Here is a 24533-nt window from a genome sequence, read left to right as displayed (position 1 = left end):
GAGATATCCAGGTTACAGAGACACATGGGTTCACACAGAGGTGGACGAAATTAGCCTCCGCACTCCATCTCGCTCCGGTTATTTTGGGAAACAAATGGCTCAACCAGTTAAATGTGCTTTTATGTTAGTTTTGTAAGGCGGAAGTTGGTATTCCTGTACAGAGACGGTGAGGAGACGTTCTGCATAACCAACTGAATCTTTGAGTGTGGCGTCCTCTTGTGTCACAACTGAGCAACGCCATCTGCCTTTTGAAAATGAGATGTGTAATTTAACAACTTTTCAATTGTCTACCTTCAAATCCAAACAGTTAATAAAAATATCCAGTCGCACTTTGACTTTGTGGCTCTGCTACGTCGTGGCGATAACTTGAACCTGTGGACTGGGCGCCGTGCCGGGTCTCAGGCCTACTTCTGCTGGCTCCCTGGACGCTGACATGCTGCAACAGGGTCAGGGAGCGAGAGACTTTGTCTAATTTAGATCCTGCACCATCCTCATTCATCCTCCAATGAAAATGTACAATGTGGGACACATGTGAACATGCTATATGCTGTATATATCAAACAAATATTAATATGTGTATAACAATTTTGGAACCGTACAGTTGTTTTGCGTAATAAATGGAGGACTATTAATGCGATTTGATAAACTTCAAACATGTGCTGTAGTTTGGTCAATAAGAGGAAGAACACTTCTAAACACGATCTAAAAGTACATACAAGTTCACATTTCACAAGAGTTGTCAAGAAAATGTCGAGCCTGCTTTTTTTTGTTGCCATATATTCCTGTGATGATGAAAATGTACTTTTTATTGGTAATTATTCCAATGCCAAGAGGCACTGACCAAGGGAGTCCGGGTGGGAAGGTACATTTACGGTTGCCGTGTCCTCCTCAGGATGGACCATCGCTCGCCTTGGTGATCGCTTGACTTTTCTTCAGTGACATCCGGCAAAAGCCTCCAGCACCTTAGTTTAGGACCGAATACCTGAATCGTGTTTCCACCAGGCTCAGCTGTGCTTTGTATTTAGTGCTAGTTAGCAGGTGTTAGCATGTCAGGACACCAAAGTGAGTTCTGCTAAACATGACCACGTTACATCCTCATCACTGAGAGAATGTTTGCGTCCCTCAGGGCAGCTTTGCTCGGCTGTATTTCTGTAGCTGTCGCATCCCCCCCCTCCACCCCACCCCCCCCGTTGTCATTTTAAATTTGAGGCTCATCAGACTTCCCGGATCACCTCTATTAAAGGAGCTTCGGGCACATCTTTAATCTTTCGGCTGAATCATCTCTGTGCCGCCGATTCAATCTGTTGTGATTTACGGGCATGAAGTTCAGCACCAGGCAATCACGAAATATCTCAAAGATCCCAAATAAAGGTTTTTTCTCCACAGCGCAATGGGAAGTTCACAAAAAGGCGGGAGGCTCCGGCGATGCAGCGCCTCCGACTCTTGCGGCGGGCTAATCGGCGGCAACGCACCGCTCGGCCGCTGTCGTGTCAAGGTTAACGCCAAAGGCAAAGAAACGGACCGTCCTCCTTTCAAGGGAGCCGGTCTGCTATTTGCGGCAGAGGTTCTGGCAACATCCCCAGAAGGTTTAATAAGCGTAATGGTGAAACTGGCCTTCAAAGCGCTTTCCTGCTGTTTCATTAACAAATCCGCTGGATGGACTGTCTGAGGACTCTTCGCAGTTGCTAAAGATGTGAGCGGATGAACTACGCCCATTTTCAGATCTCATTCATACAAGACAATACCAGAGATTGGGTCGGGAGATTTTCGATCAACTAGGAGATTTAAATCTGGCCGTCAGAAAAATAATCAAATTTCTACCTGAGTGTTTTAATAAATATTGATAGGTGTAGTTACACCTTCAAGAGAGTTGAGGGTGCCCGAATAATTGGCATTTCTATGACAATGAATCTGAAATGAGAGATTAGCTAACGTTTTGTTTCTTTTGCTTTTCCGAGGAAATAGAAAGAACGAGAGAGCCGGTTAACTCCATCGAAATGCATATTTATTGATCTGAAGTGTTGAAAAAAGCTAAGACATTCCATGCAATATTAGCATCGCCCACAGACCGCTGAATTAAATATAAGCACAGAAACTGCTGACTCGGCAACGATTATCTACGTTATACACCGAGGGCACCCGGGGGCGTCATTCCAGTACACGGCTTTATTTCCTGTCTCAGAACTGAGGACCCAATAAAGCTCCTCTGGGCATAAAAAAAGGAAATAAAGCTACAGACTTCAAGAAGCGGCAGCTAGTGAGCATTGACCGAACGTTCCTCGGACATTGATGTATCATCGTTCCCCTTTATGATCGTGTGATACCGTTTTTTTTCTAAAGGCCGTTGTAGGGTGACCACTGTCTCTCGGAGCTCTTATGCACCTGCCTCCACTTTCAATGTAAAATAGCTTAAAATAATGTATTTACATATTTCCCTGTGGCTAAGGTGAACGAGGATCCCTGCTTCATGTTGTTAGGATTTCCCTGGAGAACCTGCTGTGGCGGATTGATGCAGCTCTCCAGTGTGGCTATTGATTCCACATGACAGAATGGGATTTCTTTAAGTGCCACTAATTAAATTGAGGCACCACGTTGTTTGGTCCGAACGGAATGAAATACAAGAGGATCATCCGTTTTCATCACATGACATGACCCATCCGGATTCCTAAAACATGTCAACTGTCAAAGCTGTTAAACTGAATGTGGGGTCGGATGTAATGCTCTCCCTGGCTCCTGCTTGACTTTGATTCTTTCTGTTTAATCGGACGAGTGTGTAATCTCCGTCTCCTTGATGAAGCAGGGGTGATCGGTGGCTGCCCTGCAGCTCATCCCACCTTCTGCTCTCTTAAATTATTCACCACTTACAGGAAAGACGCAAGCAAACAAGGGAGGGAGGAACTAGTTTCCCTTTCTGCGCCGCTGAGCCCGCTGGAGCATCACATCAGCTGCTGCTGGAAAAACAAAACAAAATGTACTGCAGCAAAACCAGCCCGAGAGGACCGGTACCCCCCCTCACACCCCTCCCTACCCTCCCTTCACACTCACACACACTCACACACACACACTGTCTCTCCTCCTGGCCTCTCCGGTCCTCTTACCTCACTGCACTCGGGTTCCTGCAGCAGGGAGACACAGGACCCTAAAATCGAGACTGCCGTTCACCATCTTCACCTCTCCCCCCCTTCTCCCACCTCCTCTCCTCCACTTCTCCCCCACCCCCTCGCTCTCTTCCTCCCTTCCCTCCTGCGTCTAATTCTCAAAGCTCAGCACTCCCCTGGCTGCCTTTGCTGAGGGGGGGGAAAAAGTGATGGAGCAAGAAAAGAAAAGGAGGAGGAGCGCGGTTGTTAGTGCGCCACAGAAAAATCTAGCCCCCTCCCCTCCATGCCCAACTGATGACAAGGAGGGTTTTTTTTTATTGAGTAGCTCCTCAGCCAATGAGCAAACAGTGCCGGGAAATACAGCAGTGGAGCTGCACCGGCTCTGATGCTTGTGCTGATCTCAGTGTGTGTGAACAATGTTAATCTGTGATTCCTCTGCCGTCTGATCTGAGTACAAGTCAGCAGCACATTGCAAAGAAAAGTCCAGTCCGGGTGAAACTGGGACCTTCCAGCTGCGGGGTTTCGAGATGTCTTGGATGAACCGAAGTGCAGAGTGTTAATATTTTTTCTTTTTTTTTTTTTTGTTCTTTCCTCATACCTGACCTTGTTCTCTGCTTCCACTCTGTGTTTGGGAGGCAGCGCATCTCTGTTGAAGGTAAGCAGCCTTTTGTATTTCACCGTCTGTCCCACACTGCAGCATCAGTTACTGAGGCTTTGCTGCAGGTTGTCACACAGGCACCTAGCCTCATTACACACATGCTGGCTGAGTGTGCAGGGTGAAAAAATGGAAAAAGCTCTGCAGAGAGAGAGAGAGAGAGAGAGAGAGATGATAAATGGCCCCGGGGGTAATTAGAACGGACCAGTAGCCTTTCGTTTTGGTGCACTTTAAGTCATCTCTCATCTGGCTGGGTGGAACTTTTAAGGGCACGCCGGTGAGTCTTCATGCCATCATGTAGTGCTGCAGTATAACGTTACATATCAAAAGGAGACATGTGCCACGGTGGATTGTGAGATGGGGATTTCCTGCGCCATTTAAACCACTTTTCATTGCTTGTAATCTGGAAACATATACGGACTATAAGTACGAAACAAAATCATAATTAATTGATAGAAAATAAGTTATTTTGACCTAACCTAATACCGATGTTTTATTTCTTTTCATCTGTATTTCTTTACCAGGGGCCTTCTTTTTTTTTTTACAGTGTGGTCGTCTTTACTGTAGATGGATGACGAGTGGGAGCTCACTCTCATACAGTAAAAGCTCTGAGGGAATGTGTTGCAAAGTCAAATCTGCTGTGCCAGCAGGAGTGAAAAGACCACGTTAAAGTCTACAGAGCTCAATGTGTTCTTATTAATCTATCAAGCCAATGAATTGGTCCGTTAGAAAATAGTCCCTCCTATGTGGAAGGTGGTTGAAAGAAATTCTCTTATTAACATGCTGTAACATTTTGCGCATTACATCTTCTGATGGACAACAATTACATGGAAGCTTGACATTTGTGGTTCAATTCATTTAGCATAATCTCTTTATTTGGCCTTGCAGGAATTTTTTCATATCGACTAAGAAAATATTTTATTTCCAACATCGGGCAATGTCCGTAGAGTGCGGGGGGGGGGGGGGGGGGGGGTGAACAGATCAGGTGGTGCATTGGTTTCTCTATTCCCCGGGGGTATTATGAGTACATGACTGGGACACTCTGGGAGTGTGTGAGCCAAGCGAGGACTTCCTCTTGGCATCAGCAGTAGTGAATCACGGAGGTGTGGAGCTGCAGTATGTCCGGATGCACGTATGCACACTGTCACGCGCAGCTTTCCTCTAGAGGACTTGTATGTCCTGGCCTTGGTGCATTTAGTGCTGCAGTGGATGTTTAACAGGTTGCTAACATAGAAGTAACATATATATATATATTTATATATAAAAATAAAATTTATGTATAAAATGTCTTGCTGAATTTACATTTAGCTGTATCCTTGGAGAGGATTGATAGTATCACACAGGTTTGAAGCTCGTCCCGGGGCGTCTGGTGATGGAGTCAGCATTTCATCTCTCAGATCCCTTTCATAAGAAAAGCATTCAGCGTGAACCTCTTATGGTGATCACGTCTGTCCCAGTCAGATCGATCACGTCCGTCTGAAACGTTTTACAAACTACTGCAATGTGTACATGCTGCACCATGTAAAATTTACTATACGTATAATGTTGAGCTACTTTATATATAATATTAAGTTTACTGTATAATAGGCTAGAAGCCTAAAACAGTATTGTTCAGTTTACAATTCAAATAAACTATGGGCTCCTGATCACTAATATAAAATGACATATTAAACAAATCATTTTTACCCCATTTGGCAGAATGAAAGAAACCCAAATGAACACTGCCATAAGCAATTTATTTAAACAGCATTTGAATGGAAATGATTATATTCTGTGCTTTTTGATCCATAGCGTTTGATCACTTCCCCTTTAATTATTGGTTTCCTTCAATGACGATGCTTATTCAGCCCACCACATTGGCCCAAACCGAAATATATCAACAAAAGGTTAATACAGACATGCATGGTGGTGCCCTGACATTTATTCCTTGACATTTCTGCTTTTGAGTGACATATCTCTACAGCAATTAACCACAAGCCTTTTAGTATCAACTGTGGGCCCTTTGTGTTTGGTGCTCACTAACAAATATCAGCATGCTAACATACTAAACTAACATAATAAACCATAACTGCCAAACATTTGCATATTAGCATTTTTTTTGTAAGTATGTTAGCATGTTTTAATTTGTGTTTAGATTGATGTGCTCAAGTTACCATAAAGATAACTGGATTCAGCCTCGGAGGCGGAGCCTATTTCATTACAATGTAAGGATGCTCAGTGGTGCATGAAGCTAAAAAAGATGAATGGGTAAAATGATCTTTTTAAAGCCCAGTCACCTCAAATGAAAGAGCAGAATGACATGAACGTCTGAGCTTACTGGTCTCCTCCCACATTGGATATACGTCAGATCAATGGTTGATAACCGCCTCCTGAACCGCACCATTAAGTTTCGCTCATGTGCATGATCGCATGGGGCTTTGTTACCAGATGGTTTTGTTTTGGAAATATGAGTAACGGCACGTTGAAGTCCTCGTCGGTTCTCGCGGTTAGTCAGAAGGCCTCATTTTATCTCCTCGCACGGTTAGTTCTCCTCCTGAGGTGTTCGTACCCGCAGGACGTCTGCAGCCTGATGGTTCATGAAATGGGATTCGGCACCACGGCCTTTAATGCTGTCCTCTCTAAACTGAGCTCCTCTTTCGCAGGCTGTCAGGCGCATCAATGTACGCACACTGCTGATGTTTCTCATTTACGCTTCAGACAGTGTAGTGTGTATCATTAGCAGTACTACCGTGCGTGGATACATTGGGATAGCGGTTCACAAAATGGCATCGGATGATGTTTTTGTGAGACCCGTGGACATGTGGGGCAGACTGTGATGTTTTATAGACTTATAGAGAAAACTTCTCTGAGAAAGCTGCTGAACTCATGTCTCCTTCAGTTCAGCTCTGGTGTTTTTCTGTCATTTGGACGATTTGAGTATATTTCTCTGCCTGAGAATACGGCAGAGTGGTTTTGTTTTACTGCTTGACTGGTCTTGAAAAGAAGAGGTGCATAATGTGCCTTTTTTGTTTTGCCTTTGAGCAATCACCAATTAAATTGTCAGTTGCTGTATCAAAAAATGGATGTGGATACTAAAACCAGAGACGGTTTCCCTGAAGAAAAGAGGCAGCAGGTCAAAATCCACAATAATGACTGGAGTTATATCCAAGGGCGTGGGGCGGTTGTGGGGGGTTGGATCATCTACGGGCCTAACCGGTTTCAGGATCAATTCTTTTCAGCAAATCAGCTGAGAGCTTCATGGATGAATTCATATATTCAAGTAGCAGACTGAAGTGGGTTAGATGATGACTGGCTGTCTACACGCTGTGATGATGAAAGGCTGAAATTGAAGACGCAGAAAATTCCACATTTCTAGTGAAGGACTTACCAAATAAAAAGCAGTTTTTGGGGGGTTTGAGTGATTGGTAACAGTGGTGAAAGGATAATTAATACCCTGGGATTTTTTTTCGCCGTTTGTTTAGCTCCCCAGTGAACAACTTCACTCTTTTAGGTCACTCTCACTGCTTTCACTGCATCGTTTTTCTTCCGCAGGCAGAAAAAAAAAGGTGTAAAAACCAAAAGCAGACAACTCAGTCACTGACTCGCTAGAACCCAATAAAGCATTTAACAGCATTGATCAGGATAAAAACGAAATAGTTTATGTTGCTCATGACTACTGAATGTTTAAATCTCTAATGCATTTCTAATCTCGATCTCTAATTGGCAGCTTTAGGGTAAAGTAGCAATCAAACATGCCAAAGTACTCGCTAGTAAACCTTCAACGTAAAAGATTCCACTCTGTAAAATTACAGAATAAATGCCCTCAAAATGCCCTCAAAATATTAACACTGAAGGTACCAGTCAGAGCCGTTTCCCTGATACCTTTGTAAAACACACTCTATAAAGTGCCCTCGACTGGTGACTCTGGGTCCTAAATTGACTAATAGGCTGCTTATAATAGCAGATGGAGGAGGATCCCTCTTCCTCTTTCTGAGATGATGAAGAATACAGACCTCTTTTTGAGGATTTGCTGATAAAGGGTTTTCTTAATGACACCAATTTGTCTCGTCGTCTTCTGGCACAAAACGATGACAGATTTGTACATTGGCTGGAGCAGAAAATGGAAGATGCTGCAATTCACACATCTGGTATTTGCATTTACCGCCTTGCCTTTAGCCGAGAGACTTGGAAACATGGCCTCTTGCTTTAAAACACACCACTTTCTGTGGGGAAACCTATTGTGTCCATGTCTTGAATGCATTAGCTTTTAAAGCTAATGCTTACTGTTCAATTAGCAAGATAAAAACTGATGTGATGATGCTCTTTGAGGCCGAAGAGGAGTAGAAGAGGGTCGAAAGTCAGTGCAGAAGGATCGGATCATTACTCATAGCACTTTTCTCGCTACTCGTCACTACTTCGCCATGTTGCCCCAGATCTTTGCAGTGGGGCTAATCATCCTTAGCCTTTTCCTCACTCTCTTAATGTCAAACCAAAACCTTTGCTAAAACTTCACATAGGTTGTCATATTTCTGCACTGAATAACTGTAATGGATCAAGTCAAATAATATTCATCCAATGCAAAATATTTGCTAGACGACAATGAAACTTGTTGTAGACCTCCCTCAAAAAATATTATTGACCTAGATAAAATATTATGTTAAAAGAAATGTTTTGAAAATAAGTTAAAATATGTTTTGTCGAAAAATGTCATAGTTAAAAAAATAAACAAATATGTTGAAATTTTAAGTTGAATATTAGGTTTAAAAGGCTAAATATTTTAGGTGAAAAAAAATTCTGAAAAAAAAGAGTCAAAATATGTTAGGTGAGAATATGTCATGGAAACAAAGACCAAAGATATTAGGTCCGACATTTTTTGGGAAAAAAAGTTCAAATATTTTGGGTCAAAATACGTCTGGAAAGGAATTATTTAATTAAATTAAAGAAATATTAGGTCAAAAATCTTTTCAAAAAAATGTTTGAAGTTAGTTTGAAAAAGAAGGATGTAAGTCATGGAAAAAAAGTTAAAAAATATTAGGTCAAAAAATGTTTTGAAAAAAATGGAAAGAAAAATCAAAAAGTACAAGGTGCTGATTACTGCTAATGATTATCCACACAACGTGGTGTTAGCAGTACGCATATTTAAAGCAGCACAAAGCAAGCTGGCTGACTACCCAGCATTCCACCAGTTAGCCTTGATGCTACAAAAGGAGGAGAATAAGCAAAGAAAAATTTTCACCCATCTGGCTAACCTTGATTCAATCAGTCAGTCCCCTGCAATGGTTGCAAAGGCAAAGGTACACGTGAAAATGGCCGCCGCTGTGATCATCCTGCTACTTTGATATGAATGGGAATGTCTTTACTACTCCTGTTTTATTTCTATGATCCCCGCATCCCCTCAAATCATCCTCGGTCTACTTTGACTAAAATGTTAGCCTCAATAATTGTATTTCTTTGCTTTGATAAACAATTTTGAAGGCAAACTCTTTCAATGTCAGTATTCATTGAACTCACACCATCATGTCGACGGACCACAGCTCTTCTTCCCTTCGGGTACTGACACCGTGTAGCGTCATCACGCCAGTAACTCAGAGTGAAAAACCGCCGTTCTTCGACGGCCGTCCAGCCACGCTACACACTCCATGAATACCCCCCGGTGTTTCCAGACGCACACAGACACACACAGCCGGACACAGACCCACTGTCACCTTGCTGACCAACTGCTACTTCAAGACCCAAACACTGAAGTACAGAGCCAACGGCGACCATATGGTGTTTTGTGTTTACTGTTGCCTCCGTGGCCGTAACGATGCGCCAGAATACAACCAGTGCCTTATGTGTGTATGTGTGTGCGCTAAAGAGAGAGAGAGAGAGATGCAGGAAGTCCGAGAACGATAGAGGGAAGAGATGGAAGCAACGAGGGGTGGAAGAAGTGAGGCATGGCGGGAAATGAAGGGAAGCGTGCGAGCGGCTGACTGTTGGTCAAACTGCCTCCTGGCTTCGTGTTTCTCTCTCTTACACCCCTGCATTGCAGCACTCCCTGCAGGAGCTGAGGGGCGCAGTCTTTTTTCCACATCCTCCCTGCTGCCTCGGAGGAAACGGATCATCTGGACCAAAGCAGCGGTGGCCTCTGCATGTGTTTGCTATCTGAGGGGTTGATAGCGGTTGTAGAGGGTTCAGGCCTGGCTCATCCTTGCATGGAGAAGACGACTAGTAGAGAGAGAGAGAGAGAGAGAGAGAGAGAGAGAGAGAGAGAGAGAGAGATTTACTCATTCACAGATGCTCTGAAGACAGTGTGGAGTAAGGGAAGTGCTGGACTGTCCCACAGTGCACCGGGACACCGGGTGAACCGATCCTACTGTTCCACCACTGCTTTGGGTGATAATGCAGCTGCATTGTGACCTTGCACTAAACTCTCCTCGCCAAAAGTGCTGAGTCAAGGAGCACAAGTGATTTGTGAAAGCTGGTCAAGAACATTAGCTGATTGGATGTGATGACGTCACATCCAGTGGAATGAAAAATCTCTTACACAACTTTATTATCACTCACAACCTTGTACTGCTGCTTTGTTTTCTCTCTTAATTATTAATATACATATTTTTGTGATGTTGTTTTTCTTAAATCAAAGCCGTTAAACAACCAATATGAAGGTTATATGGAGTAAAAAACACTGATTATGGCTCTTCAAAAGGTACAGAAATACAACAATCGCCCCCTCTTGGTTCAACTTTTTAAGGACTAATGTCTGTATTTGTCAACCTGGATACATTTTTTTATTGTGTCCAGATGACTAAAGAGGAAGCCAGTATTGAGGGAGAACGCAGCAGACCGCTGACGCTGAGCGGGCTGCGATGTAATCATATCAGGCGATGTCATCAATGTCCGCCCACTGAGTCTTTGTTTTTGCCACTAACGTGCTTGTTGTGTGTAAGTTTCTGCGATTATAGAAACTATAACGGAACTGAAACCTGATCCAGTGTATTTGTCAGTGTGTAACCGAGTCTCACTCGAGGCGAAGTCGTTGTTCGGAAATCTGTGGTCATGTCTACATTGTCAAACACAAGTAATTCATCTTCAGTAATATTGAAATATTTCACATTAGACGCAATTCAACAAACTCTCTCCAAATCTCACTAACTGGTTCATCTTCTTCTTGATACATGACACATGACAGAAAAACAAACGTTTAATTCCTCTCCAGGGTTCCATAAAGTTGGCAGGCACTCATAACAGCAATCTTAGCTTGTCAGCGGCAAGAGAAAAAACCCCGTGAGTGGAAATAGTGTGAAGGAGAGGAGTTGCCCCCAGCGATCACATCACAGCGTGTTCAGTTTCATTACTGGTCCCATTTCAAACATCGTGGTCCTCACTTTGACACAAAAACATGGGAAAATTTAACACAATTAGTTGAGAGAAATAACAAATCGTCCAACAAATAATCCTTAGTGAACGTGTTATTTTTTATTTTTGAACAAGCAAAATATTAGGGGCAAAATATGAAATGTTAGCCAGTTAGCCATGCTAGCTCCTCGGGTTATGTTCACAACCCTACCCATGTCATTTCTCTTCACACAACGTAGTACATCTATTCCTTTAAAGCACCCCGAGTTGTATAGTTCATGTTAAATTTTTACAGATGTGACTTGTGATTTGTCAAGCACTTTTTTTAGTTATGTAGCTTGCAGGTTGATGGTAAGGTCGTGCAAGACAACACGTTCAAAGTTGCAGGCTGTTTGAATATCTAAGCATTAACATAGGAACATACCCCACCATAGCCATTCTGAACAGTCCTGAAGGAAGCTAAAGCATTATTTCAAAAGAGTCCTCCGAGTCCCTTCTCCTTCTGCAAAATCCTTTTGGGAAAAAAACAATGAGACAAATATCTCAGGGGCACAACTCCCTAGAAACAGAAATAAAAGTGTGCTCTGCGATTGTGCACTCGTGTGAGATCCCTGCCCCTCTCAGGCAGAAGGAGCTCATTGCAGTCCCACCTGAAGTGAGAGGAGTGCCCCTCACACCACTGCTGACAGCTGCTGGCTGAGCATGAGCGTGTGGAGAGGCATTTCCCTGATACAGGGGTTTGAGGAGGGAGAAAAAAGGAATTCTTTCTGCCCAGATTTTTATATTTGGGCCTGATTTTTTTTTCACATTTTCATTTCTTGATCACGTGTTTCAAAATGTAATGGTTTTCTGCATGTTTCGTATTGTAGACAGAGTCTGCTTTGCAATCTGCTCACTTCCACTCATCATTGACGAATCTCTGGAGGGATCAGTGAGCGGCAGACAAGTTGACCTAATCATTCTTGATCCCAGTTGTTCGCTCTGAATGAGTTTCTCAGGGAACGGTCCCACCAGAGGGTTCATATCGCACTTCTGAGATCAATTGCAGGGATCCAATTAATCGTATGAGCTCATTGTGATACTATTTGAGGCTGATGTGGTAAAAAAAAAGTCTGCACACCCTTTGTCAGCTGTCCTGCTACTTGCTTGGTCGCCATCTCTGACTAAACTGTGGCTTTTCATTCAAACAAAATAAACACTCACACACACATTCTAGAACTTGGGCACATAGATCTTTCACAATTGCCCGGCAATGCTGGACCAAAGATTGGCATGCTGCAATCAGCCGTGTGAGCAGCATCACAAATGAGGTTGGGGAGAGCAAAAGAGAGAGAGACAAATAGGGGAAGGGGAGGGGGGTAAAGAGGCTGCGTGCACAAGTGCATTGAGGGAGACGGAGACGGAGCAGGGAGGTGTGTGATGGGAGGGTGGAAAATGGGGGGAGATGGTGTGCAGGAGGGGGGGGGGGGGAGGGAGAGGGAGGAAGAGGAGGAGGGGGAGGGGGGTGCAGTGCTGCAGTGGAGAGAAGTGAGAGGAGACTGCAGTCTCTGCTTATGGGAGAGATCAGACTATGTTGCCAGCGCTCTGAGGGACTGTAGCTACCGCCGTAGTCACTGATATTAGATGGGCCGCCTCACAAAGGGGAATATCGCATCTGAACGGTGAGTTTTGTTTTGGAGATCTTTTTTTTTTTTTTTTCAAACGAAGGTGCAGCTCTGTGATCTGGAACGTAGAATTAGCAGATAAGCTATCCCAGAGGATCTCCTCTGCATTCGCAAACTAAGTGAGTGATGCTAAACGGTGTTTTCTCTACGTGAATCTATTCTTGTGATATCAGGAAGTGTGTGTTTGTGTGGCTGAGTGATGCTGGCCAGTGGTGAGCTGCATCAATCAAAGGTTGATAAGGATTGAGTGCTGATGGGACGGAGGTAAACACATGTCTACAACAAGAAAGGGGGGGGGGGGATCGATGGGTGATTGCTGTATTTTGCATTTAGCCAATCTCCATATCGCTGATAAATTGAGTGCAACTTACAAAAGTTGTGTTGAGTTATTTGTCATCGTGAATAACTACGCACATGTTTTGTTGGAGGTGATTGGAGGGGAGGACTTCGTGTACAGATATCAAGCAAAAGGACCCTCGTTTTCAGCTACAACTTTCATCCCAATCACCATAAATCGGTCGCCACTCGTATGACGCCAGTGCCCAGTGCACCGCCAGGGGACTTGAATCTGGCTTTGAGCCAATTGATTATTCGATTGGCTGGTCAGCTCGGCTACAGGCGGGTTGAATAGCTGACAGACAGTACGGGGATTGCTTAGCAACAATAATCCGCCGGCCCGGATCGCTCAGACCTCCGCTGGATTGAACGGCTCAGATTTTGACCACAAATCCTTGCTCATGAAGAGGCCACGCGGAAATACACATGTTGGAATGCAATAGTGATCGATCTGTGGCCCGTGAGTCAGAGCAGATGAGGTTACATCATGATTGTGTTTGCCGACCACAGAGAAGCCGGCTGAATCGGGGATCAGGCCGTGATACGGGTATCCTCACGTCCACTGTGAGCACATCTGGAACAAACGACTCACCGGATATGACTTCAAGAGTCATGTGTTTGTGTGTTTGTGGGAGTGGGGTCATCGGTGAAAAGGCCCGCACCCAAATATTGTTCCTGCTGGTTTCTTTTATACTGAGAAGGATCGTTTTCTTCCAGTGCTTTTATGGTAGATTGTGATTGCAAAAAAAAAAAAGAGGTTGAATCACGAAATGCTCTCTGGGTGTGCTTGAAAATGCATAATTTTCTTTTATTATTTTCCCCCTGAAGAAAAAGACAATCAAGCATAGAGATGCTGTAGATGGAAAACAAGTAAAAGATTGTCAGGTTGCCAATTATTCTTAAGTATTATGTTAAGATGGAGGGGGGCAAGACGTTCAAACCTCTGTTCCAGTCGTTCACAGCAGCAGCTCCCTGGAATGTTATATTATTATTATTAATCAGTCAAAATGATCTTGCTGCTAGAATTCAAACCACGGCAAACCAAACTCTTTTTTGTCCTTGTTAATTAGCCTTCTTAATCTCATATGTATTACTCTTGCTTTAAGTAAGCTAATACATAATCACAGAATCATTCTTTCTCATTGCCCTCATCACATTATAATGTACTGATTCTAATCCAAGCTGAATCGATGCTGCAGTTGTTAAGATGCATTATATCTGTGTCTTTATTTTGGGCCAAGAAAGACTGAGATCAACATAGAAAAAAAAATAAAAAATAAGGACACACACTTAGACCGGAGCGTTGTCATCAATGGTAATGCTTTTCTGGTGTCACATCTCAAAGAGAAAATAGAGAATAACATAATATAATACCCACTTGAGGCTGAGAGGTAAATTGATTTTGTCAGCTGTTTTGCGATTTGAGATTGAATTTCCAGAGGAGAGAGAAGGTGAGTCATCGCAAAGAGCCACTTGTAATTCTTTTATTGTGCTGGAACCAATTTGAATGGAAGCCTCATTATTTACTGTTAGTTAAAAGTTAAACGTGGAGCTCTAATTCGCTCACGTCTGTCAGCCAGCTACCTTACATCATCATAAAGGTAACCACCTAACAAATCATCTCATTTGTGTAATTTATGTGAAATTGTGATTTGTTTCTGCTTTCAAACCCATGTGTTGAAAGAGGGAAATATAATCACCTCAGTTTCTGCTCCCGGCTCACACCGGCAGTAAACTCTCACATCATCAGCATAATGTGCGTGATTAGTTTAAACTTGATTAGTTTAGTTTAAACATGACGTTTATGTCTTATGAGATTCATCCGTTGAGGACCTGCGCTCATTAATGTAACTCGTTTCTGTTTAATCTTTCTTTGACAGTGGACATTGTTGTTATTAGTGCTCCCAGTCCGTTTCTGCATCCCTCCATCTTCCACAGAGCCGAGTGGCTTCATTACAGCTCCTGATCTCATCATCTCTCAAACAACTGGGATGGTCGTTACCAGTTATTCGCCTGTTAATGGGGGAAATGAAATATCACGGGCGAGCGTGAGAAGCTCTGATTTAACAACATTTTACACATTTTTTGCTTTGAGAGAAATAGATTATTCACACTTTGGGAAACATACGTATCGGCTTTCTTATCCTAGAAGGGAGTAGGATGAAAATCAATTGAGCCGGATTTTCGATAAGCGTAGTTTAGCATAACAAATTGAGACAGGCGCAAACCTTTGGTGCAGGGATGCCTCTAGTAGCTGTGTTGACGGTGACGAGTTGAGGATAAAAGGGATTTATTCTAGACAGCAGCAAAGTCTGTGAGGGAGACGGATGAACAAACACAGGACTCTCATGCGGCAGTCGGCTGTTTGTGTGAAACCAAAGTTAACTTTGATACTTAACTTATACGTCACTTAAGAAACATACAGTACTTAACTTACACATATAACTGAACGTAGATTAAAAACATGGCCTTTTTTATTTTAAATTGTTTGTCTTTGACAAGTGTCCCTCAACAAAATCCCTGTGTGTTACATGATGTCTGAAGGTGTATGAAGAGTTTGTAGTGAAAAGGTGCCGCAGAAACAATTGGTGTGACTATGACTAAGCTAACGGCGTCTCTCCAGTGCCGTGCTTAATGCATCTACATGTGCGTAGCATACAAATTTCTATCTGACTTATTAAGCATATTTCCCAAATATTAACAAATCGTTTTATTGTTTTTTCTTTGCTAATTTGTTTGTTAAGTTTTTCCTTCTACCCTATAAAACACATCTGTCTGGTCTCTCTCCCTGAGAGCCAAAAGAACCTATGGCATCCTATTTCTGAATATTGTGAATGGCACGAAGTCTTTCATTACAATTTAATTGGCTTTTTGTTCCATATCTCCCCAGTGAGGTCATGACTGAATTTTTTTGGGCCGTATATTATCTCTCCCCTCCGTCTGATCTGTGTGCCTCAGGGACCCTGCGCCTAGTCTTTGACAATGAAGTTCAACTTGTTCCGGAAGGCAGAGGCCGTGGCGGCCGCCGAACCCACCGGTGTCACCGCCGCCACCGCGGCGCCCACCCAGGCCTTCGTCTCCACCTCGGTGCCGGACACCTCCGGCTCCAACAACACAGAGATCAGCAAGAACGACATGTTTGAGGAGATCAAGAGCAAATTCTTGAACGAAATAGATAAAATCCCATGTGAGTAATGCGGCAGTGCATCCCTGCTTCCTGCTGGGAACCCAAGTGCGCTTTATTTGACAAAAAGGTACAACTTCCTTTGTGACAAACACCCAAGTCAATCTCTTGTCTTTGTAACCAACAGTACCTCCTTGGGCTCTGATCGCCATCGCCGTGGTGGCCGCGTTGCTCTTCCTCACCTGCTGCTTCTGCATCATCAAAAAATGCTGCTGCAAGAAGAAGAAGAATAAGAAAGGAAAGAAGGGCAAGGATGGCTTCAACATGAAGAACATGCAGGGCGAGGTAGGCCAAAGTCAAGGGGGCATCCCGTCAGGGTAACGGGGTCTACTGGGTGCAGTTTGGCCACTTCTTTACTCGATCTAATTCATCATTCAAGAGGTTTTATTTTATTGTTCTTCATGATGTATTGCTGCATTTTTATTCTTTGAAATATGTCTCTAGCTAACCAAATTTGATCTTTCACCAGCAGCTTTTGTATCCCAAGCTGTAGAGGACACAAGGAGAGCGCTCTTCCCCTCCTTTTATTTGATGTTGTTGTTGTTGTTGTGGTCGTCAAACGTGTGACGTGCTCCATTGTGGCCCGATGGTGAAAAATGACACACTTTGTCACCAGGTGGCAAAGAATAATGAGCACCACGAAGGGTAAAGTTTCTTTTGGCAAGTTGCAAAGTAGCAAAAGCTTCATATTTTCTGATCGAAATGATGGATAAAGGCCTGACACCTGCAAAAATATTGGGATATTTATAAAGCAAAGTGAAAAGCCAGTGATTTATTTGAGAACTAACACCACCAGAGATTGCCCTGAACTCCAGCGACAGTTAATTAATGCAATCAATCACTTGAGTCCACAAATGCATCATTGCCAAACAAGAAGAAGAGTGTCATTTCTCATCATAATTGTGGCGGTGGTGTTGACTGCGTCTCCTCTTTTAGTGTGTTTGGTGTCTTGTGAGTTGAATCTCTTCCTCTCTTTGCTCCCCCACCCCTTTTTTTCCCCCTCGCTTTGTGTCTGTCTTGTTTGTGCCTCGTGTTTCTTGACTGTGGTGGACTCCCGCTCTACGGTAGGTGGATAGCTCACAGTGACGCTCTCCGACCCCCCCCGGTCGGAGGGGGGTTTCATGGAATGAAAGTCGTAGCTTCCTTTGCAACTCTTTTTTATTTTATTTTTGTATTTGTTATGATGGCTTGAGAATGTGACAATGGAAAGCTATGATCTGCTCCATAAAGCCCAGAGAGGAGTATCTAACCATCCAATGCATTGTTTCTTGGGACAATGGAATATGGAAAGTATTGGACTAAGAGATGATATGCAAGACCTGTTTAACACTATAACCCTCTGCATGTGATGAAGGGCATGGTTGGTTGTTTGGGAGACATGGAAACGGTGATGATGAAACTGCATGAAGAGACAAATTACTTGCAAAATCTGTCCTCTTTATATTATAATGCCCAAGGAGGAGATAGGATGTATAGAAACTGGATGTCCTGAGAAATGAGAAGACAAAAGGACATTTTAAAGTCAAGATCGCAAAAAAAGTTTTAATGCAGCTAAACAGCCCCTTGCACTGAATATTATATCTAATTTCCCTTTTATTATCTTAATATACATTGCATTCGCTGTTGTTAGCTGGTTCCTTGAGGGTTTTTATGTAAAGATTTGGTGAAATCAAAGCCCTTATACAAACAAGACAGCTAACATCTGTTTTCTTTGGAAAACTCTTCTTAGTGGAACTGGCATGCGAAGCCTCCGTTGACTCAGGCTGTCACTTTACTGCACCAGCATGTCGAAGGAATCGATCCCCAAAATACCCCTAGTGGGCAGTGTGGAAAAAATAAAGTACAAACATGTATTTGTGGGTTTCTCACCTTTTAAATAATAAATCGTTGGTTACTATCATCAAGTGCTGTGCAGGTAAGCAGTAACCAAAACATGTATCTCCCACGTACAAAATGTCCTGGAGCTCCAGTGTCTGTGGCATGCTGGCTGTTGTAGGGAGCCTTATTGTCCTTATCCCCAACTCCCCGACTCCCTGACCTTTGACCTCCTGCTTTGTTCTTGTCACATTCACATCACAGATACACCAGGACGACGAAGACGACGAGGAGGGGGAAACCGGACTGACGGAGGAGGAGAAAGAGGAGGAGGAGAAGGAAGAAGAGAAGTTGGGAAAGCTGCAATATTCGATAGATTATGATTTTGAAAATGCGAAGGTACGTGGTTGTCCCTTGTGAACACATTACACATATCGCCAAGCCTTTTGTACAGTGTACAAAAGTGGCAGTGTACTAAAGTGGATATTTATATTTTTCCTATCCTATTTACATCAGATCAGATACCTCCAATAGTTTACATGTAACATGTAAAAATACATTGGTCTAAAAAATAAATAAAAAAACGATTCTAGCTAATTTCTGAATACAACATTTTATCATGTCCACTTCAATTGGGCCAGCAACCTATTGGTGCCTGCAAGCTGAATTAAACAAGGTAACGCTATTAGCTGGTTAGCTTAGCATAAAGACTGGAAGCTCGCTGAGCTCTGTACGGTAATAAATAATGGTAATAAAATCCATCTATGTAATCCATGATATAATGTGCTCATCATGTTACAGATATGAGAGTGGTAAAAATCCCCAAAATAGCTTATTTTCCCATGTGAAGCATATGGACACATTGGCCGTTCATGACTTGATCTTAACAGCGGGGACCACAATAATAGGTGTACTTGAAATGGGTCAGTTCATTAATAATTTGGTGAAATGCTATAGTGTATAGCTCAAGCACATATTCACAGATCTTACGGTACGGTACAGCGAGACCGACGAGATAAAAGTGCTAAAAACCTCTGACACTGACAAACGTCTCCAGTCGTGCAAAACGTTTGTGGAGATTGATGGCGAGACTCAAGATGTCATACGATGTTATATAACCAAACTCTGCAGCAGTGACCCCGTCATGAATGGAGATACAAACGTCGGATTTATTTGACCTGATGAAATTCAGTTTCCCGTCTCCTACACTCTGCACACAGCTCACAGTCGGCATCCTCCAAGCTGCGGACCTCATATCAATGGATTCAGGTGGAACCTCTGATCCGTACGTCAAAGTCCAGCTCTTACCTGAGAAGAAGAAGAAGTACGACACCAAGGTCCACAAGAAAACCCTGAACCCTGTCTTCAACGAGACTTTTGTGTTCAAGGTTAGTCTTAATGCTCTTGGAGAATTTGTTGCAGAGCAGGTATGCGTCACGCTTCGGCACAGTTTTGGCATGAATCAATGAAGAAAATTGAATCAGAGATTAATCTTTATGACTGATAGAATGTAAGCAATGGAATCCTTGAGGTACGAAACAACAAAGCGTTGTGTATGTCAATCAGGTGCCCTACGAGGAGCTCGGTGGGAAGATTCTGTCCATGTCTGTCTATGACTATGACCGATTTTCCAAACATGACGTCATCGGAGAGGTCAAGATTCCCATGAACACCATCGACCTCGGACGACCGATTGAGGAGTGGAAGGATCTGGAGAGCGCCGATCAAGAGGAGGTGCTGTTACCACTAAACTTTCAATATTTTGCTTTTAAAGACTGTGCTGATTTATTGATTTATTTATTACCAACAAGCATAATCTCATTAGTCTCTATAGATTTCATTGTAAGCACCAGTGTTATATTAGGCAAGCATGTCCATCATCATCTTCAGTTTGCGGTTGTCGGCAGATGATGATGTCATTTCTGTCCCGTCTCTCTGTGCTGACTGATTAGCCTGAGAAACTCGGAGACATCTGCATCTCCCTCCGTTACGTCCCCACCGCCGGGAAACTCACCGTCTGCATCCTGGAGGCAAAGAACTTGAAGAAGATGGACGCCTGTGGATTATCTGGTAGAGAAAAGTTACATGTTTGAAAACACATGATTTCGCCTTTGAAAGGATCAATGCCTACGTACATAAAACAGTTACAAGCCTTAAGCATCAAAACATGGAGAAGAGAATGCTCTGAACAATTTCAACATATTAAAAAATATTAAAACTAACAAGAACATTTTTTATATTGATCCAGCCCAATGTTTCCAACCCTTTTTCAATAAAAGTCAGACATTCTCACTCCCAAATTGTTAAATACCGACAGCTGGTCTGTGCCAATTGGTATCTGATACACCAGCTTTCAAACAACTACAATGTTAAATGCTGTTAAGCTTGCAACTTGTGGCCGAAGACCCGGAAAACAAGAAATTGGCTTAAGTTGGCTTATTGCAGCCTTGGAACAGCTAGAGATACCAGGATGCAGCAATAACATTACAATAACCTCATGTTTTTCATTGCTGATCATATTGATACCCTTTTCAGATCCTTATGTCAAGATCCAGCTCCTGCAGGGGGGTAAGCGTCTGAAGAAAAAGAAGACGACAGTGAAGAAGAACACCCTGAACCCTTACTACAATGAATCCTTCAGCTTCGAAATCCCACTGGAACAGATGCAGGTATGTACATGTAATATGTAGTGATTTACAAGCATATTGAAAGGACTCTCTATAAGAAGTTACACATTCTCCCTTGTCCCCTTCGTAGAAAATCTTAGTGGCGGTCACAGTGTTTGATTATGACAAGATCGGCAAGAACGACGCCATTGGAAAGATCTTCGTGGGCAGCAAGGCGTCTGGCCTCGGTCTGAAGCACTGGTCCGACATGCTGTCCAATCCGCGCCGCCCCATCGCCCAGTGGCATCCATTGCAGCCTGAGGAGGATATAGATGGTCAGCTGGCGTCCTTGAATGCAAAGAAGTAACGTGCTCCACCAACCAACCGATGCACTAACTCAGAAATCCAAACCCCGCCCTCTACTTTGCATGAAAAACCATGACTTAACACGTGACTGCTCGTCATGAAACCTGCTCAGCAAAAAAGAGACATCCTAGAATATCCCCTCATTAACTGTTAAGTCGAAAAAAACTATTTTTAAGCTTCTCATTTCACACATTGGTGTTTGCTGGAGAGAATGCCGTTGAGTTTTGGGTGACTGGTTCATGAATGATCGACTGGCGGTCGTTCTTTCATTTGAAGAAACTGAGAAACTGATTCTTAGGGTGCTGACACTCAACGAAAGTCTTGGTGAAGACAAAGCTGGAAATAAAGCTTTAGTTTATAGGGCATGCTTTACTTACCTCCCCGCTGCTCTGCACACACCACGCCGGTATTGTATCTTGCTAATAAGTGTGCTATAACTTGCAATAGAAAGTACTGTAGTGTTGGGTTATTTCCTGCAATAGAGTCTGTTTAAGTCTATTAATGCAAAAATATTTAATTGAGAATGAATGAGGTCAAGGTCACTTTCAAAATGCATCTGCATAAATGCTTGTCTTGGTTCAGTCAGCTCAGTAGAATACAATATGGAATAGTTGATTTAAGTTGCTTGTTTTGTGTTGCCACGAAGGCACATCTATGCATTTAGGCTCAACACACACGTCTGTGTCCTCACGCAGATCCAATCTAAGACAGGAATACAAGGGTGCCTTTCCTGATATGACACTTTGAGAAATAGTCTAAGCTTCGTTGTTTTTTATTTTAATGTGAAACTTTTGGAAGTCATTCAAAAGTAGTCAGGGACACTGTGAATGTTCCAATCTGGAATCTGTCTTGGGCTGTGTTGACCACTTGGATGTAAAACCGGAAAGGCTTAACCATGATGTTTAACATAACTATAACTATGCTTCTTTTACATTTTGCTCTTCCTCCATAGAAACAGTTCCATCTATCCCTTTTTTTTGTTTTGATACCCATTTGCAGACTACCCGTCTTCCCTGGACGGTTGCTATAGTTTAGTAAACATACTGCGGTCCACTTCGATACTGTAAAAGTTTCTGGTGAGACAGCAGAAGGATTTCTGTCAAAGAAAAGGTCCTTTTTATAGAGAACTCAATTTGAAATATAAAATGTAGCTAAGCTTTTTCAGAGAAGAAGAATTCAAAGTAAGAAACGGCAGGTTTGTATGAATCTCAACAGGGCAAGTGTTCCATCAAAGCATATAATACAAGAAACGTGTCTTGCACCGTTTAGCTTGAACCAAATAGAGCTGCACAATCCAGCATGTATCATGCCTCGCAGTATTTCATGTTGTTTAGATCGCTCACTCGTCGGAGTCAAAGTGCTGCAGCGTTACGGTGTTCTTCACACAGAGTGTTAGACAGACGTGCACAGGTCTAATTTTATTACCACACAGTTCATAGCATTCAAACATTTTACTTTGAAGAACTCATTTCAATGCCTCACCTTCAAACTTTTAAGATTTTATTTGTTGTCGTTGTCTTCAACCATTAACGGGTTGCTTGATCATTGCTGATCTTTGATCTCACGGTTGAAGCTCATTCAGATGCGAAATTCTAAGAGGACAACTTACAATATCATCTATCAGAACTTCTGAGAATGAAAATGAAAAAAATGACTTTTCATAACTAAATTCAAACCAACTGGGTTTATTGAATTCATTTTCAAAGTGAAATATTTAAATTCTTTAATTCCTGTGGTTCATAAATTTAAATTTTCAGTATCGATAGTCATTGCATTTGAGAATTAGGTGTTAAGTTTCAGTTAACTCAAATCATTACAGCCTTATTTGTTTCAACAGTAGGCCGTATATATAGTCACCTATAGTAAAAAACATTCTGCCGCACACTGACAGGGTCACGCACAGTACTACATCTCCCCAATGTTGACATTATGCATCACGCAAATTTGTTAATAGGCTACAGCATGTACTCACAAGATGATGTAAATAGTAGCATGACTTAACGAGGAACCATAATTATAACGTGTATGTGTGTTTGTGTTCTGTGTCACTTTTGATAATAAAACGGAGTAAAAAAAAACAGAAGAAAAAAAAAAAGAGTATGCACTGACTGCAAAGAGTATGTATTTTTGCTGAATGTGTCTGGATGTGTGTCTGAATAATCCATGTTAGGGTTCACAGGCTCCCTTTAATGCCCGAGATAGAAGCAGGGTTGCTTTGTTTATCCGCTCCGTTTGCAAAAATTCTGCACGATTGTCGTTTTCTGTCCCGGTTCGTCCTCTGTGTTACAATGCTTGGGCTACAAGTTGTGTAATTATTAGTAATTTCTGCTTGGACTTCGCAAACAGTATGTGTTGGTCACTGACCAGTGAACCGTATATATTTTAAAAAAGGAGAATATTTAGCGGCTCCTTGAAGTGTTTGCTTCTTTTGCTCCTGCCAAATGGGTGTCAGATCTTTGAAAGTTTATTAAATGTAGACACATTGGATGATTTATTTGACTTTTAGCCCTTTTTTTCCATCCGTACTTCATCAAACAGTACCGTCACATCTTATTGCTATTCAAATAAACCTTCCATCCTGTTTAATTAGACTTTTCACCATAGGAAATGAGTCAGTAATTTGAATATAAATTAAACAAAACTTTATTTTGAATGTCATCTTAGTTTATTCTAGTTTTTCTTTAAACATGGCTTTGCTGGATTAGTTCTGTGAAATATCACAGCTACATACTATTGATGCAGAGGAGGTCCAGTCATGTTATAAAGCAATCAATAATTTTTTTTTATTCCGAATGTAACCTCATGACTGAACACACAGTTTGATGGATTGCAACAGGATGGTTTTGTGTAACTGTCACAAGCTCCGATGCTGTGTGTTACCGTTGCATCTTTAATGTGGGGAGGTTTTGTTTAAAATGTGTGTGTGTGTGTGTGTGGGGGGGGGGGGGGGGGGGGGGTGGGGGTTTGTCACTGTCATTTAACCGTCATTTACAACCTGCAAGTGCATGGAGATGAACAATTATGTCTATCTTACAGACTATAATGTAGTTATCTCTACGTTTGAGGGGCTGAGAGAAGCACGTAGCACACACAATCAGTGTGCTTCCTTATTCTTTCCCACAGTGTGTCTGAGGTCATCGGTTCATTTAATAAACTCTCTCATTCACGTGCATACGAGCTGCCATCGGATTCTGTCTTAGTTTTGTGCATTTGCCAGAGGACCAACAGAGCCCGTACTTGTTTACTGGTGTTCTGTTAATGGACTGTATGAGTCTGTCACCTTTCTGCAATGCGGGCAACAACAAAATCCCCGTCTTCCCGGGTCTCACAGGCTAGCTGAGCACAGAGCAAAGCCAACCAGAGCAGAACCTCCTTCACGATGCAATACTGCCAGCCTGCTGCTTCAATAACGGTTCCTCTTTAGTCGTCCTGTGCGAAACGCCCCCAAAGACCTGACGATCATCATCCTGGCATTCACTTTCTGAGCAACAG

General features: G+C 42.6%; 1 protein-coding gene across 6 annotated transcripts; it reads left to right on the top strand.

Annotated features, from left to right (window-relative positions):
* The first annotated feature begins 3437 nt into the window (after nucleotides 1-3437).
* On the top strand, nucleotides 3438-23531 carry syt2b (synaptotagmin IIb). 6 transcript variants are annotated; one of them, XM_078092395.1, is made up of 10 exons: nucleotides 3486-3753; nucleotides 16029-16257; nucleotides 16382-16539; nucleotides 16724-17318; nucleotides 18334-18468; nucleotides 19290-19457; nucleotides 19636-19803; nucleotides 20022-20139; nucleotides 20605-20738; nucleotides 20827-23531. In XM_078092395.1, exons 4-10 carry the CDS (start codon nucleotides 17109-17111, stop codon nucleotides 21040-21042), a joined length of 1149 nt encoding a protein of 382 aa, XP_077948521.1. In that variant the 5' UTR covers nucleotides 3486-3753; nucleotides 16029-16257; nucleotides 16382-16539; nucleotides 16724-17108; the 3' UTR covers nucleotides 21043-23531. The 6 variants fall into 6 exon arrangements, with proteins under 6 accessions (XP_040059763.1, XP_040059761.1, XP_077948521.1 ...); XM_040203829.2 differs by lacking the exon at nucleotides 16724-17318 and having other exon boundaries at nucleotides 3438-3753; nucleotides 18343-18468; XM_040203827.2 differs by lacking the exon at nucleotides 16724-17318 and having other exon boundaries at nucleotides 3463-3753; nucleotides 20827-23136.
* The last annotated feature ends 1002 nt before the right edge of the window (nucleotides 23532-24533 follow it).

This window comes from Gasterosteus aculeatus, chromosome 17, assembly GCF_964276395.1.
Source record: "Gasterosteus aculeatus chromosome 17, fGasAcu3.hap1.1, whole genome shotgun sequence".
In the NCBI taxonomy this organism is placed as follows: Eukaryota; Metazoa; Chordata; class Actinopteri; order Perciformes; family Gasterosteidae; genus Gasterosteus; species Gasterosteus aculeatus.
This window is presented reverse-complemented; position numbering and strand designations above follow the sequence as displayed.

Excerpts from the sequence above, each read along its gene's own strand:
- syt2b (XM_040203827.2), top strand. The coding sequence starts at position 16,053 with ATGAAGTTCAACTTGTTCCGGAAGGCAGAGGCCGTGGCGGCCGCCGAA. Across the intron at positions 19,804-20,021 it reads AGAGCGCCGATCAAGAGGAG|CCTGAGAAACTCGGAGACAT; the intron begins GTGCTGTTACCA and ends CTGACTGATTAG. Across the intron at positions 20,140-20,604 it reads GGACGCCTGTGGATTATCTG|ATCCTTATGTCAAGATCCAG; the intron begins GTAGAGAAAAGT and ends TACCCTTTTCAG.